Raw genomic sequence first — 16,440 nt, 5'->3', positions numbered from 1 at the left:
ACAGATATAAAAACTATAAAAATCCATTTTTATTGAGACTTGAGAACTTGACTATTGTTTATTTAACAAATTATTTATTTTAAAGATCTTCTTATAAGCTGATTTCAATCAAGCTTACGGAAAAAACCTAGTTTTAACCTATTTCATGACATGAACATTTTTTCATTAATTCCACCTATTTTATAGGAGACGGTCCTCGCTTCGACTCAATCAATTCAAGTACTAAACAAACAGATCTTCCGGTCTGTTTAAAATGGTGTTCAAACGCGACACTATCTGCAGACTAGTGGCACGTTATCGCTACCGCCGTAGGCTAATTATCGGAACACTTGGACACCGTGTTGATAGAGTGCATATCGATTTGATAAAAATGGGATAGGTCGATAATCGCCCGTCGAATTCGATCGCTCGTTTAATCCTGGAAATACCGAAGTAGCAGACAGAGGCGAAATCGCCTGATACAATTTAATTGAACGTGTCGAAAAATTTGCTCCATCTGGCGCAATACAATTCGTCGGCATAATTACAAGTGAATCATCGAGATTAAGCAGTGGAACTTCCTCGAGAGCGTGATGCAACGACGAAATAACAGATAAAACTGTTAAATGGGTTGATTCTTTTCGCTCATACACGACCGCCAGTGCTTGATTTTTATTTTGCGGCGCGTTTTAATTAAAAAATCGGTCATTCGTGATTCCGGAATGATTAGACTTGTGTGCAAAATAAAAATTGGAAAAGGAAACGATACCGGAACAGTCCAACCGATTGCGGATATTTTTGGAGTACCGAATCAAAGTTCATACAATTCAATCGCATCAATTTTTCATACCTGATTGAAAGCGAAGATCTCATCTCGGTGAACAGAATTCGGTGATTAAAAGTTTTGATTATAATTATTCGACACGGAAACGGAATTGAAAGACGGATAATTGCCGAGCCAGCGTATAATAAACGACACAATGCTCGGTGTAATGATATAAAAGCAAACGCGGAAGATTGAAAAGCGAGGGAACGATGAATACGTTCGATCCGGAAAAAACGTTTCAGTCCTCGAAGAAAAAGTAGCATTCCGTCATGAGATGGTCGTTGGCGACACGTCGGGAATGGTGTCGCACTTGAAAAATCGATAATAATCGATACCGGCGTCTGTGGGCTCGCACATTCGTGGCAGGAAGCGAATCACCAAGAACGCGCACCGTCCTTCTATTTACGTACCCGGCAAAAACCGAGCTATAATTAGTGAGGAAGAAGAGGAATTTTCGTTACATACGAAACGATGTATAATGACCGCGACGATAGAGCGAATATGCTCGGAAGCAGGAGGGGTCGTCGCAATAAAAGAACATCTGCGGACTTTGATTGCAATTTGCTTTTTCGCCAGTTCGCAAGGTTCGTTTCAAAAAAAAGTCTCCTTTTTCATCACGGAAAAATATTTAACCCTCGGTTGGTACGCGATGTCTCGTTAACAAATATAATCCAAACATCAGTATTTGAATTGCTACATACATTTTATGCCAAAAAAAGTACAGCAAATTTTCTAGTTGCTTACCAACCATAAAATCAACGATTCTGTTACGCGGGTCGTCGGAGACCCAACGATACCAAGGCTATTCAATTATATTGGTACATTTTGCGACGCATTTTTGCAGTGTAGACGTGCCTAGAAGTGTTCATGAGAATTTACGAACTGGATATCTCATAAATTCAAAGAATAAATGAATTGAATTTAAATTGGTTTTATATCGAAATCAATTTAAATAGATTCTATATTGAGTTGAATTCAAATAGATTTTACATCGAGTTGAATTTAAATAGATTTTATATTAGAGTTGAATTTAAATTTATTTGATACTGAATTAAATTTAAGCTCGCATTTCGTTCGATTAAATATAAAATAAATTAAATTAGAAGATTTCGGGTGGCATGTTTGTTGAATTCAAATTGTTTCCATCCATTCCGACGATAATAGACGTGCATTGTGCGAAAGGAGTTTGTTTTCCGTAATTATCTGATATTTGGGAAATAATAGGATTTACCATCGTGGAAATTTGCACTATTTATAAAGTAGAAAGAGGCGGTAGACAATTGGTACGCGTGTCACTCATATGTGACACTATTCTTTTTGCAATGTAGTGCATCTTTTATAAATGAAAAGCCCTTTTCGCATTTCAAAATGTGGCAAGCCAACGAGGATAAAAACTGTCGGAAATAAAATGGCACAGAAATGGTTATGAAACGAGTAACAAAAAATAAATGTTTACAACGCTATTGTATTTAAAAGTTAGTTAAAAATGCCTGGCATGAAAGAAAAGCTGCTCCGTGCACGAAAATCTATGTGGTGATCGCGTCATTTGTTTATTTATCGTAACTGTTTGCTGGTAACGACATTCAGAACAGAACCCGAGAGCTTAATCCTGTCCTCGGACAGGAACAAAAGCCTATATAAATTAAAATCGATATAATACTCTGCAAAGAATGGATTACTGCGTCGCGGACGCAATCGGCCTACCTGTTCAATGGACAGATCACAATAAAATTCTTCGCAGTGTAAATACGCATTTCAATGGGTCACGCGTACTCGAGTACAACAAGCAGACAATCTCGGTTTGTTGAAATTGTGCCGCGCGAAACAATGTCGGATGCTGTTCTCGAAGAAGCAAATGTCGTCGCGAAGAAATCAATTGTCGTCTATCGTCCATAAAAATGAAAAAGCGGCTTTGTCATTTATGGACACGATCCAGCGTATTGAACGTACAAAATTCTATTCTCACAATTTTCAAACGTAGCTATTCATCTTCTCGTTGTACCGGCTTTCCACCACCGTGAAATTAGATTTTAATGCAAAAAATTATAAGTCATACAAACAGCATAATGCTATTTACCATGCATTTACAGTTGCAAAACATTCGGTAACACCGAGTCAAACATGTGACGCGATTTTTAAATCGACTTCAATAAATACAAACATTATTTTCCCTTCTTAACACATATTATCCATTAGTTCATAACTAAGGACTTTTTGAATAGCTCCTTCAACGGCAACAACCATTTCAATCGTGAACCTGCAAAGCTTTCGCAGTCGCGAAAGAATTGGCAACGGGTGGTGGAGGTCTTCTGTTGGAGTGAAATGCATCGCTATTGACGAAACCCCTTCGTTATGTTATTAGGCAGGTAAGAACACAACACACTGTCGTAAACTGTTACCATAGCTGCCACGAATTCTTCTACAGTACAGTGTCAAGGTCAATTTACAGTATACGGCACGGACCTGCACGGACCGGTCCGATCCGAGCCCGACATCAGGCGACTGCATCGTTCAACCCCTAGCAGAAATGATTCGATTGAAATCGCGAATATTATTGTTGAAAGAATTGCTCTCTCCTGAACCCACGCTGATAACATATGAGCAACATTATCCTTTCACCACATATAGAAATTAGTTTTTATGCTAGTTATGTATTCGAACGAAATTACTTTTATTAGGATTCTTAGGCTGGATAGGGTTTCATTTAATTTCTTTTCCTACTACGAATTCAGAACAAAATAATCATAGGTGTGAAAAGAGCAATACGACAAGAGATTAATTAAAGCTCGCTGAAGAAAATTCGAGAAGACTTTTTTTTTCGCCAATCAGGAAATAGAATAAAACGTGTCTCTATACCATTATTGTTGTCTAATTTTCAATCGTGAGCTTAGGGAGTACCCAATGAAGGTGGTGGTCCCTTTCCGATTAATGGTCGATTCCGACCCTATCTGGAATTAAGGGCTTCATTGTCATCGTGTCTGATATTACGAAAGACTTGTTGTGTGGCTTTATAGTTCTCTCGTAGAGAAAATGCTTTTACTTATACGTGGCGACAACCTACGGTCTTATATAAATTGCTGTAATTCAGAGACTTGGGAAAAATGTAACACAACTGGCAAAATCTTTAATCGAAGAAAACCAAATGTTTTCCTTCGGATAAATAAGGATCGCGTGCATTCTCCCTCCTGTCATAATCTCGTTTTTAGGCAAAGTACGTCTACAACACATTTCCGCGAAGTGGAAATAAATAATTCATAGAGTCTACATATTTTAGCCTCGTTGCTACTTGAAATTAACTACGCTGATGAAACAATCCGGGGTCTCTGCAGTCTTAAATCAAGATGTAGATATGCCAAACAGAATTTGCAAATTAACGGTTTCCATTAGGAAAAATAGCTAATAACAAGACGTCACTTATCTCTAATACATTCGTCTGACATTTTTACATAAACTATTCGAAATTTTACTACAAGTCACACGATTAACATATTTTTACATAATTTCATCAAATTTAATAAACTATTTTTTTATTTTATTTCATTTTTCTTTAAATTTCATATATATATATATATATATATATATAATTCAAATTATTAATTTATAGACAGCGGATCTTTATAGAAAATAAAGAATTTCTATCCGAATTCCAACAAACTGGAGTGAAATAGAAATTCATTTTTTTCCTTAATATGCTTAATAGGTTGAAAATAATATAACAGTATTTTAAAATTCTTCTATTGTTTGAACGTTTTAAGATACACTTACTCATTTTAAAAAATATATGTTAACTATTATTATTATTATTATATTATTTTTACACATATTTCACACATATTTTTGAAAATCGAGTAGGTGTAATTTAGAGCATTGAAAACATTAGAAGAATTTAAAAATTCTGTTATACTATTTTCAACCTATTAAACATATTAAGGTAAAAAAATGAATTTCTATTTTATTCCAGCTTGTTGGAATTCAAGGGGAACATTTTTATTTTCCCTAAAGATCCGCTGTCCACTAATTAATAATTTGAATTATGGAACTCTTCATTGCACTTTAAACCGCGCGCGCACACATAGGAAATCACGTAATCGAGGACATTAATTTCGCTATTCTCGAAACATGAATTTTTATGTTTTTCCAGTCATTCCTCGGGTGTTACGTAATTGGTAACTGGTGTAGAAGTTTGCCACAATATTGCCAGGTCGATTCAGTGTATTAAGTATTACTAAAATCAATAACGCTGCATGCCGCGTCGTCGTGGCATGCCATAAACCGCGTACAAATCTCGGATGATTTTAAATAAAAACGTCGTTGTCCGGCACGCTTTTCTAAAATTAAAAAAAGGAACGTCACATCTGATCTGGAGAGATTGACCAATCGACTCAGTTCACCTTGTTAATTATTATCAATGTCGCGTTTGTCACATATTTTCAATATATAAATTATGTACATATACATGTACACATATATATCTACTAGAAGCGACTTCCTTCTAGTAGAAACACGCCGCGCTATAAATCTTATGAATGTAATTCTAACGACAGGTTTGTTACTTTCAAACATATCTAGGTTTCCCCCAGACGATTTAGTACCGTACTAAGGTATCGTAGACTTCGCTCGACGTGTGGTTAGGCTGAGACGATTTTTCATGACTTTCAAATCGTTTCGAGACGACCATTGATAACACACGATCGGTATACGAATGTATGGACACGCGAATATGAGCCGTGTGTAAAATTGAATTGGATTTTCTCGGGGGGGGGGGGGGGGCTCACAGGAATAAGAAGCTACTAAAGAAGAAACTAAATAGGTTAGAAGGATAACACTCGATGTATGGGTCTGTTCGTCGTCCGTTTTGTACGATCACTTCAATACGGCTTTAAGAAATAATCTCAAGAATAACCTTCTGATGTCATCGTAACCGGAACCGTAACGTTGCGATGCTTCAGTTGTATAGAGTCTTAACATTGGATATCTCTGAAATACGTTATGAGAAAGACGAGAAGTTATTGTAGGTATGAGTAAGTATGTAGATCGTACAGTACTGTGCCGGCGCATGCTGTACGAGTAATCTACTTCTGACAAATATATAGAGTGTACCAATTGACGCGGAACGTGTTCGTGTAGAATGAGACAGGTCTTGTCAAGGAACACCTACCTTCATATTGTTTTCGGCGATTAACTCGACGGAGCATAGTTGATAGACAACGTAAGCACGTAGAAGCTCTAAGGTGGTTTTGCTTTTAAAAGCCGCAATCGGATCGTTAAACTTCAAATCCAAAGGGTCGATCTGTCGTGGAGCCGGCTTCACGTCAGCAGCAGCGCCGGTGTATTCACGTTCGTGCACCTGCACCAACTGCACCGATGGTTTCGTTACGTTCTCGAGAAACCCGACAGGAAGTGGCACACACTTCCTCAACTTTTTACCGGCACTGCATCGCGGCACCGTTCTCAAAAACGCCATACCTTGCCGTCGCGTGTTTAATGTAGGAAATGTCAGCAACGAGAGACGCTTTATTTAGAAAAATCTACAAAAATCCGTGTAAACGTTTTAAGAGCCCCTCACAAATATATAACTGAGAAACGGGCTAACGCAAACCCTTTCGGTATTACACTGCGGTAACGTCGAATTGTACAAAGCGATTTCTGAGTTCTCAGTGACAAACGGGGTAAGTCCAACCTGCGACGATCGAGTCGGGGACCCCAATACCAATAGAGGTATCTCTCGTCAAAGCTTAGGCTGAATCGCAAGGTGGGGTACTCGTAGACATCCAGCGACGTACGAGTCAACCGCTTGCCTCGCGATAATACTCTTTCTAACGTGAAATCTATTCGAGAGACCGGCTAAATAACATCTTTAAAAACTGTGCGAATTTTTCGAGACGACCCCTTTTTCATTTTGTTATAAATATTACGCGGCAAACAGAATTTCAATTGTCACACGTTGCCCCAATTACTATACCGCAACAATAGATGCTGGGGCTCTGATTGGCCCGTTGCAGAGGTGTGTTCGGATCGTCGAGCGTGATTGGTCAGTTGAATTTTGGGAAATGCCAATAACTGCGCCGTTGTGTACCGCGCACAGTGGCGCAAAACACGTTCTACATTCCCCGAACCAGATCGTCTAATTTCAACTAGTTTCGAATAATGCATGCTACGTTGTTGATAAATGGGTTTGTTTTAAAACGTAATAATTTCAATGTACAATTCACGAATGTTACACAGAAAACCATTTTGTAGAACATTTTATAAAAACAGTGGTTATTTATTCGAATTACATTTAATGTTGGTATATCTGAAAGAAAAATATTATTTAGCGCAATTTGTATTTTAGATTCATATTTATATTTGTTCATATAATATTCGAATATCGTATATTTTATATATGATGAATGATGTATGATGAGTTAAATTATTTTTTCAAACTCATAATAGTGTATATGTTATTATATATTTTATTTATACTTTTAACTGTATAATCAATTCCTTGTTTTTGAATGGATTATATCTTTTCTACACTAACCAATGACAGGAGCTAATTCAACAGAACTAAATGATCTTTTATGAAATGATGGAATAATATAGATGAAACAATATTTACTACAATTTCTTTTTCATAAATATATTTGTTTCTGTACAAACAGTAGCTTCAAGCACTGTTCTATAATCATTATACATAAAGTTTTCATTTCAGTTATTTAAGGTATTCATATTGTTGTCATCCCTACCATTCTACGCTCTTCTGTCATACAATATACAATTGATTTCCTAACCTCAAATCATCTAAAGAGCAGTTACGTATACAACAAGATATTTACCAATGTGTTAAAAATGTTAAAAGTCGAAAGTATGTTGGCTTAGTACGTTTTAGAAAATTTATACTGTTCCTCTTCCTACTCACATAATTTAATTCGTAACAGTATTTGTGATAAACAATTTTAATATGTATTACTTACATTGTTATAATTTAATAAAACAATATTGTTATGCAACTAAAAGGGCAATCATTTCGTCAAATTAAAGAAAATGAATAATCCGATCAAATTAATTATACATAAAGGAAGCACAATTTTTGACAGTGTTATAATTACATCCAATGCAGTAATTAGGTATGAACAGAAAGTGAAAGAAAATAGAGATACAGATCATATATGCACCAATATAGACAAATATAATGGACACAAAATAGTTAAAATAAATGTGGTTTGCTTAAATAAAAAAGGGTATAGCGCTTATCTTGTATCAGCTTACATTGCAACATTAATAAATTCGCAAACATATCATACAGCTGCATATAAAAAATTGTTAAAATGGTCACAACATAGAGTTCTGGACGAGACAAATTCAATAATAATTTTAATGAAAATACGTACACCAAAGAAACAGTTTTTAGATTATAAATGGTAAGACAAACGTTTTAATCTAGACCAAATACCACAAAAAATAATATGTAATTTTATGCTTTTATTTTAGGAACAGTAACATAATACAGATGATATTGGAGAGAAGAGAAGTTGATCACGCTATGTCTTGGTTGTCTACTTTAGGTGGAGCATTTTCTGCATTAGGAGATGAATATCAACACTGTGTAAGTTAAACAATATATTTAATTAAATAAAAAATAGATGTAATACAAGGTACAATATCAAAATAATCTTTAACTCAATTAATTATTTATTTTATCTTCTCCTTCATGATTAAATAAAACAGATATCATAGATTATGCATAAAAATAAAAGTAACATTTCTTTGTACAGGCTGAAATGGCAGGAAAAATTTCTGTAAAGCAATTACAATTAGCAATGCGCCTTGGAGATCCACACTTGGTTGCTCGTTGTAAGTTATACGCTGCTTTAAGTTTAATTCAACAAGGTCAAATAAAAATACCAAAAACAGTCATAAGAAATATTTATAAATTCGCATTTAATCAGAATGATGTTCGTTTACAAAATATGTGTCTAGGTATATGGGCAAAACTGAAATATTGTTATAAAATGAAAATTAATCGTACAGACTATTTTAATATTAGATCAATACACCATCATAATACTTAAAGTAGAGCTCATAAAAGTTTATATTTACGTTCAAAAATAAATAAAATGTTCAATATATTCGGTTTCAAAGATATATTTTTCGAAGTTATTAAAAAGAGAATGTAACAAAAAAGAGAATCGGTGTGGCACGACGGTAGCGTGCCAAGTTTTCAGCCGATGTAACAAAAAAGAAAATAGTAAATATTATACAAAAACTAAGAATCAAATGTCTTTATTATCGCATCATTTTTATTGATTTCTATGCAACTGTTATGTTCTTACAATTTGTAACTATGCAAATCTCAAACACACGCATAAATTTAAGATGATTATTTCTATATAATTTGTAAAACTTTATTATTTGTATATATTTAGAAAATGTCTAAAATAATACTTTAATTTTATACTTTTTGGTTTTTCATTATACTTAACATATATAAAATAATGTATTTCAAAAATTAAAGGTAACTTAAGAAATTTTTTAATGAAAAACAAACATAAGGCAACATCACTATTATTAGTCGTCAGAATTACCATTAAATAATAAATTAGGCATTAAATTATAAATATATCAAACCTTAAATTTTAGGAACCATTTTAAATGTACATGGCTAGTTTTCCTCTCAGTTTTAACAGAATACATTAATTACACCCACATGGATGGTAATTTTCTAGAGTTATAGCTTGATCGTTATTAATTAATGAAGAAAATTTCAAATTATAAGTTTGTTGCAATTTGTTATATAAATGTGGTTGAAAGTTTCTTTTATGTTCGAACTTAAATGCTTTATACGTTCTTTTATAATGTATACGTACATAGATAGACGATAGTAGATAGTATGATATTATACATACGTTCTTTTATTCTTATTAACTAAAAAAAAATAAATTTTTAAATATTTAAGTATAGATCGCTATCAGTGGGCAAGAGTACCCATAGGGTCCCATGCAGGTAAAATTATGGGTTCCTGTTTAAATACAGCCAAAACATCTGCAGGTACTATCTTTTTATCAACGACTATTTCAAAAACAAATTCAGAAAACCATTCTGCCGTTAGTAATTGATATCCTTTTTGACCGTGATCGTCTCCCCAAGAATTTTCTACCCGAAACTTTTTAATTTTGCCTTTCTCCTGAAAAAGAAAAAAATGTTATACGTAACATTAGTATCTTTTTTATAATTATTAATAATTTTATAAAAGATTATTGTATGTATTAAAGCTCTCACAATCTTCCAAAGAAAGTACTTTAATAACTTACGTCAATTGAAACTGCAGTAAATACCATTGCATGAACCATCATAGAATCTCCATAAAGCAATCTATCTGCTTTTGTAAGATTGACTACATCTGTTCCAAACATTAATTCAAAGTCATACGCTCTCATATCATCAATACCCTGTTTGCCTATTATTCGTTTGTTTACATCACATCCAAACCAAACAGGTTCATTTTGTTTTATACTTTCTGCAGCTAATTTCATTAATAATTCAGATGGCTGATTATTGTATAATGTTGATTTTCCACCTACTATATTTCCCAAATAATCTATTGTATAAAGCTTCCCATATGGATTAGTTGGCCTTGGATCTGTTACTAAACATACTTTATCATCAACATTATAATATGGTTTCACATATTGCTCATAAAAATTCAGTGGTGTAACTGGTCCAATACAATTATAATTCTTTGATTTATCATAATATTCCCAAGTAATTGTTTCTGAGGGAATGCCCAAACAGATACCAATTATTCGATAAATTACAACCATTTGTTCTCGAATCTTGTCTTCAAGTTCTGCATCAGATGCTCCATTAGACACCATATCTCTCAAAGCTTTACAGTATTCTCTCAATTTACTTTTTAAGATGCCATTCATGTGAGAACTAGATTCACAACTATACGATTCAGGAAAGCAACTTTTAGGAACAAGACCATGACGGTTTATAACATTAACAATCATTTCCCATTGTCCTCCATCATATATAGGATCTGACAATAAGAATGATACTAAGCGACCATCTACTGGTTCATTACGCATAGCACTTTTTACAACATTATGTAGAAAATAATTGCAACGCTCAATCTATAAAATAATGAATATATCCATAAACAATATAGTTTTACATTAAATGTGAAGTGTCAAGTATTTACGATATTAACCTTATCCCAGAAAAATAAATATGCTTGACTAAATTCAAACTCGTCTAGATTGTATTGCTTCATAAATGGAGATCTTATAACATTTAAAATTGAAAATAACCAACATCTTCCTGAACGTTTCTGATTTGTAATAGGCTTTCCTTCTGTTTCAATCTTATGCGTGAAGACATGTTGTGAGTCTTCCAAAACCTTTCGTGAAATACAAGCCTCTATGGGATGTGTTCTAGTACATACATTTTGTGCTAATACATTACGTCTGTCTTCATAAAACTTTTCACGCAATTGAGCTAATAGTTCATCCGTAAGTTCCGCTACTAAATAAAAAAGAAACATAACGACACATTAATAATGTGTTACATTATTGTAATATAAAATATATTTTCAATAATTATGAAATACTATTCAATCGAGTTGCTAGTTACATCATTAGACAAAATTTGATTATAAACATAAAATTCTAAATATCTCAAAGAAGGAAATATATAATTCATAAATACAGATACAAAGAAATATTTGAAATAAATAATAATACAGATATGAATATGGAAAATGAAATTTTGGAAAGACTGATTCAATGTCATTTAATATTATTATATTATCATGAAAAAGTCATCATTCTCCCAAAAGAATGTTTACAGTATGTAGTCAATGTCAGTACGTCATTGGTTTGTACTAAAAAATATTCAATGAATAATCATATTTTCATGTAATGATATTGTTTGTTAAGAACAAAGATTTTGTGATACAAAATTATCTACGACAAAATGGCTGACAAAACCGGGGTGTGGCGGAATAAAATGTTTAACAAGATTCCATTTTTATTGTAATGTTAAGAAATTAAATTTCCATGTGTATATGGTATATACATAATACTATACACATAATATATAAAATAAAGTGACGAAAAACTAAAAATATAAACACAAGTAAAAACGTAACTCACACATCGCGTTGAACAAATTCTTCTCGCTTCGACAGTAATGGAGTCGATGAAGGTTTCTACCAACTATGACGGGGAAATAGAAACTGCGAAACTTTTGACAGAGATGATATTTAGCTGATAGACTGGATGGGAGTGACACTTAAAGAACTCTTAAAAATTCTTCATAACCAAATTATAGTGTAATTTAAACGATTCAAAAGTTATTTTACAAATCAACCAAAAAGTAAATAGGTATCTCTATATATAACGATATCAATATCTGTGGGCAAATGAATGGTACTCCCATACAGTGGTGAGATATCGGCCAACTTTTCTCGCGCATGCGCGCCGAAAACAGTAACGATCTACATGTATGTATATTATGAGGAAAAGGTAATGGGGCAGTGATATTGGCGGGAAAGTACCGGAATAATCTCTTCCGAGACAAAAAGATAAGTTATTGTTAATATTGGATATTATTCCGAAAGGCCGATCGAGATGAAACTTGGTGGGTATGTAAAACTCAACATTCTGAACAACTTTTTCCTACACATGTAACCGCTGCTCAGTCATAGTTTCGGAGATATTCGCGAAAAACTGCAGCTACTACACATTGAATTTTTCCTATACGTGCACGTCCGAGGCGTGCGTGTGTGTCAGCATATATCACGACGATCGTCAAACGATCTATATACCGTGTGAACTTTATACAAGGTAATTATACAGAAAAGGGTACACCTCACCGATTTCCATGACCTTGAAATATGCTATCAAGGTTGTCATTATTCTGAACAACTTTTTCCTATATATGTTGTCGCCGCTCGGCTTTAGTTTCTGAAATATTCTCAAAAACTGTTGCTGCTACTATATAGAATGGATTCTGCACACACTTCCGCGTAATACAAGCTATGATTAACATATATAAGTTACCTTGTTAATAACGAATATGTGGGATCACATAAATGCTATCACATACACACGCTTCGGACGTGCACGTATAGGCAAAATTCAATGTGTGTAGTAGTAGCTGCAGTTTTTCGCAAGTATCTCCGAAACGAGAGCGGCGGTTACATATATAGGAAAAAATTGTTCAAAAAGTTAAGTTTTACATACCCATCAAGTTTCATCTCGATCGGCCACCGGTGCCTTTCGGAAGTACAGCCTTAATATTTTATTATACAATGGCGGCTAATATAGGAAAAGAAGCTACAAAAAGGCATAGAGATCGCCATTTTCAAAATCAAATCCTAACAATTTTTAACAATTTTGCAGGGTGATCAAGGAACCCTATTTTATCCAGAATTTTACTTTACTGAAGCTAAAATCGCCGCGCATGCGCGAGAAAAGTTGGCCGATATCTGACCACTGGTTGGAATTGATTGTAAACAAAGAAACATAGCGCCGTGTGAAATGAAGAACTTATACGGAGGATTCTTATGAGGGTTGCTTTTTTTTGTTTTGTCTCCTTCATTTGATACTTTTTATTTTCCTGAAAAGCCTGCACAAAGCTGAATACACAATGGAAAGTGAGGATAAAAATGTGATATTATGAAGTAAACGCGGTATGAAATACGAACTTCGTGTAACAAAAATGATGTGATATTTTATGTTGCAACGCATATTATAAATCAAATATTTCATTGTTTTAAAGTTATTTACAACATTTATTTTGTCAATACTATGATCCTAATTACAAAAAACAACTATATTTATATTATACTTTATTTGAGCACTTATAATAATCGACCTTTCACGAAGTAACATGTTTATCAAAGTATTATATGAGACCTACACAACTTAATTCCTACTTGAAATATTTCTAATTCAATATTACAGTCAGTATTATAAATATTACTACATAAGTTAATTTAGTCCTGATTGGTGTTGAATGTTCGATGAATCAAAAGAATTTAGTTGCAATTATTTTATACTTGATGCTGACAAATTTTATTATGAACTCATATTCGGTGAAGGTGATTCTTCTGCTTTTGATTCCAAAGAGAAAGGTGGAATTCTACAATCGAAAGCATACCCGTCTTCTCTTTCCATTCTGAATGTACCCCTAAAAGAAGGATCACAGTTTTACACTGAATCTAATACCATTTAATAAAGTGTGGGTATTACAGGTGTGCGAGAACCCGATTGTGCTCAATAATCCCGAAATTTTCGAGAACCCGCCCCGATCCCGAATCAAACTTTCGGCTTGTCTCGACCCAAAATTTTCTGGTTCTTGTACGCTTCTAGTGAATATATTATATAATCAGAAAATACATACCACATATGTCCACTTGCAGCTTGTAAACTCACATGACTACTGTATTGAAAGGCAGGTAAAAGTTTTGATAGAACAGGTTCTTGGCCAACTACACCCCTTCCTCTAACAGTTTCTAATGTACCAGAAAGACTAAATATTCTCCAATGCCTTTCACGTAACTGCACACTCAGGTCGCCCAAGTTCTCCAGACGGATACAGTATCGCCACTATGTAATATATATTTTACATTATTACAAGTCTATTTAGACCTAATATACTGTCTGCCATACTACATACCCAATGTACAGCTGCAGTTTGACTTCCCCTACAGCCCATATAAAATGGTATGACAGTAACACGAATGTTCTCAGTAGTCTCTTTATGTACATCTGATAATTCCAGCCATGGATGATTCTTTTTCTGCCATGCCTTAAGAGTTTCTTGTGCAATAAAACATGGATCTTGATCTGGTTTATACATTAGAAATTTATCGAAAAGTTCATGTTGCAGCGCTGTCTTTTCATTTGTTGTATAAGGTAAAACATCTTCGTGAGCAACATAGTCCAACCCTGGTATTGCGTACAAACTACGACTACTTTCTTGGTTTCCCAAAAACGTTACAGCTTCTGTTTGAGCACGCTATATATGTATAAAAGGAATTTGTGTTAATACCAATTTAAAAGCATCACATCGTTTCTTACCTTTACTTTATATGCGCAGTTATAACATATTACATTGTACATACTTATAGCAATGGTTGGATCATAAATTAATTTGCAAAAGTTATATTATGTAAATACACAGAAATGTACTGTACTTACAATATAAGGACAATCTCTCTGATCGATCAATACTTGGTAAAATGTATGAGTTCTACCTTTTACTTCTTTCTCTACACTGTTAAAATTATCACCTGCACTTCTAGAATCATATATCATTTTAATTAGCATTATATTATGTACCTTATGATAATAAATTATCATTGTCCTAATATAAATTATTATGTTGTAATTACTCGTCTCTTTTATTCGGAATATCTCTATCGTAAACTCTTGCTACCCATGGAAATAATATAACACCACGATAACCAAACACTCTGTGTAATATTAGTTGGCCAGTGTCATATTTTCCTTGTAATTTTGGTGCTTCCAACTTTCCTACTTCAGCCAATCTATATTATAAATATTTTCCATGAAATTATAATTCCACCTTTAATACAATATATAACATTTTAAGGATAACAAACAAAAATTATATTAAGTAAATTCCAGTAATATATATGTACACAACATGAACTAAAAAATAAGTAGAAAATCTTTAATAAAAGTCGTGAATCATACTTAAAACTACAGATAACGCATTCAATAATGTTAAGATAATATTATTTGTACGAGTTCTTGATAAAGAACAATACAATATATTTAATTATCTTTTCTGCAACAGATATATTAATAATATTTAATTTAAAAGAAATTTACGTCACCTGATATGTCTTACGTGATAAAAACAAGACTTTTTCGGTATTTTAAGAAGGTAACGTTTCAATTTACAGGCAATCAAATTTCGCGCAAGTTCCATCCTTTTTTATTATTGCAATAGAGTATTTAGTTTAATTTGAATGGCATAAAATCGAAAATACATGACAGTGCTTTCTTGACATTTCTTAAGATTTTTATTCACTACGTTGTAATAACGCACGTTATACACTGTTTATACGCGTATTTACTATTAAGACGAATTTTCATGACAGGAATATGTAATAGGGATGATATACATTGACAGTCAGCACCGCGGATAGGATGCTTATCTCATTATATTATTATCTATAAAGAATCGGTATTGAAAATAAAAGCTGTTTCTAATGCTACAATTTGTCATGGAAAATATAAAACAAACATCAAGAATGAAAGAATCAGTTTCATACAACCACAGACGATAGTAGTAGACTGTAGTAGACCAATCACCCAATGTATTTTTTTGTCTCACGTCCGCGGGGGGCTTTAGAGCCATTACAGCCAACAGCCCCCTTATCATTTCTGTGTCACATCCTACCGTATCGGTCGGAATTAATATTGTGGAACTAATATCACAGACGAGATGTAGGAGTACGCCAGTCACCTTATACTGTTTCGTGTCGCACGATATGAAATACCAATTCTAACCAAATACAGCCAAATAGAATAAGCAACTGCATTGCAGCTCTGTTAAACATTCTTTACAACTCAATACCATCCATATTCAAAGAAGAACAATTTTTTGCGACG

General features: G+C 33.6%; 4 protein-coding genes across 7 annotated transcripts in view; 1 reads left to right on the top strand and 3 right to left on the bottom strand.

The window, feature by feature from the left end:
* Nucleotides 1-6,539, bottom strand: part of Slga (proline dehydrogenase slgA) — a 49,996-nt gene extending 43,457 nt beyond the window's left edge. For both annotated transcript variants that reach the window (XM_076784652.1, XM_076784653.1), the window contains exon 1: nt 5,964-6,539. In XM_076784652.1, coding sequence (XP_076640767.1) covers nt 5,964-6,269 — 306 coding nt within the window. In that variant the 5' untranslated portion in view covers nt 6,270-6,539. The remainder of the gene's footprint in view (nt 1-5,963) is intronic.
* Nucleotides 6,540-7,545: 1,006 nt separating this feature from the next.
* LOC143352314 (uncharacterized protein F58A4.6) lies at nt 7,546-9,641 on the top strand. 2 transcript variants are annotated; one of them, XR_013081899.1, is made up of 4 exons: nt 7,546-8,208; nt 8,279-8,393; nt 8,563-8,979; nt 9,037-9,641. XR_013081899.1 is itself a non-coding variant. In XM_076784648.1 (3 exons), the coding sequence occupies exons 1-3, from the start codon at nt 7,832-7,834 to the stop codon at nt 8,857-8,859; spliced, it is 789 nt and encodes a 262-aa protein (XP_076640763.1). In that variant the 5' UTR covers nt 7,546-7,831; the 3' UTR covers nt 8,860-9,641. The 2 variants fall into 2 exon arrangements, 1 of the variants encoding a protein (XP_076640763.1); XM_076784648.1 differs by having other exon boundaries at nt 8,563-9,641.
* Nucleotides 9,055-12,234, bottom strand: LOC143352312 (bleomycin hydrolase). Of its 2 annotated transcripts, none has more exons than XM_076784645.1 (4): nt 11,944-12,234; nt 11,001-11,314; nt 10,099-10,923; nt 9,055-9,971 (listed from the first exon to the last, which is right to left on the bottom strand). In XM_076784645.1, the coding sequence occupies exons 1-4, from the start codon at nt 11,945-11,947 to the stop codon at nt 9,756-9,758; spliced, it is 1,359 nt and encodes a 452-aa protein (XP_076640760.1). In that variant the 5' UTR covers nt 11,948-12,234; the 3' UTR covers nt 9,055-9,755. The 2 variants fall into 2 exon arrangements, with proteins under 2 accessions (XP_076640760.1, XP_076640761.1); XM_076784646.1 differs by having other exon boundaries at nt 11,001-11,311.
* Nucleotides 12,235-13,557: 1,323 nt separating this feature from the next.
* On the bottom strand, nt 13,558-15,911 carry Poldip2 (DNA polymerase delta interacting protein 2). Its single transcript, XM_076784647.1, has 6 exons — nt 15,660-15,911; nt 15,192-15,347; nt 14,998-15,097; nt 14,474-14,815; nt 14,198-14,403; nt 13,558-13,984 (listed from the first exon to the last, which is right to left on the bottom strand). The coding sequence occupies exons 1-6, from the start codon at nt 15,752-15,754 to the stop codon at nt 13,873-13,875; spliced, it is 1,011 nt and encodes a 336-aa protein (XP_076640762.1). The 5' UTR covers nt 15,755-15,911; the 3' UTR covers nt 13,558-13,872.
* Nucleotides 15,912-16,440: the final 529 nt, after the last annotated feature.

This window comes from Halictus rubicundus, chromosome 3, assembly GCF_050948215.1.
Source record: "Halictus rubicundus isolate RS-2024b chromosome 3, iyHalRubi1_principal, whole genome shotgun sequence".
In the NCBI taxonomy this organism is placed as follows: domain Eukaryota; kingdom Metazoa; phylum Arthropoda; class Insecta; order Hymenoptera; family Halictidae; genus Halictus; species Halictus rubicundus.
The sequence above is the reverse complement of the archived record's forward strand: the minus strand, read 5'-3'. Positions and strand labels throughout refer to the sequence as shown.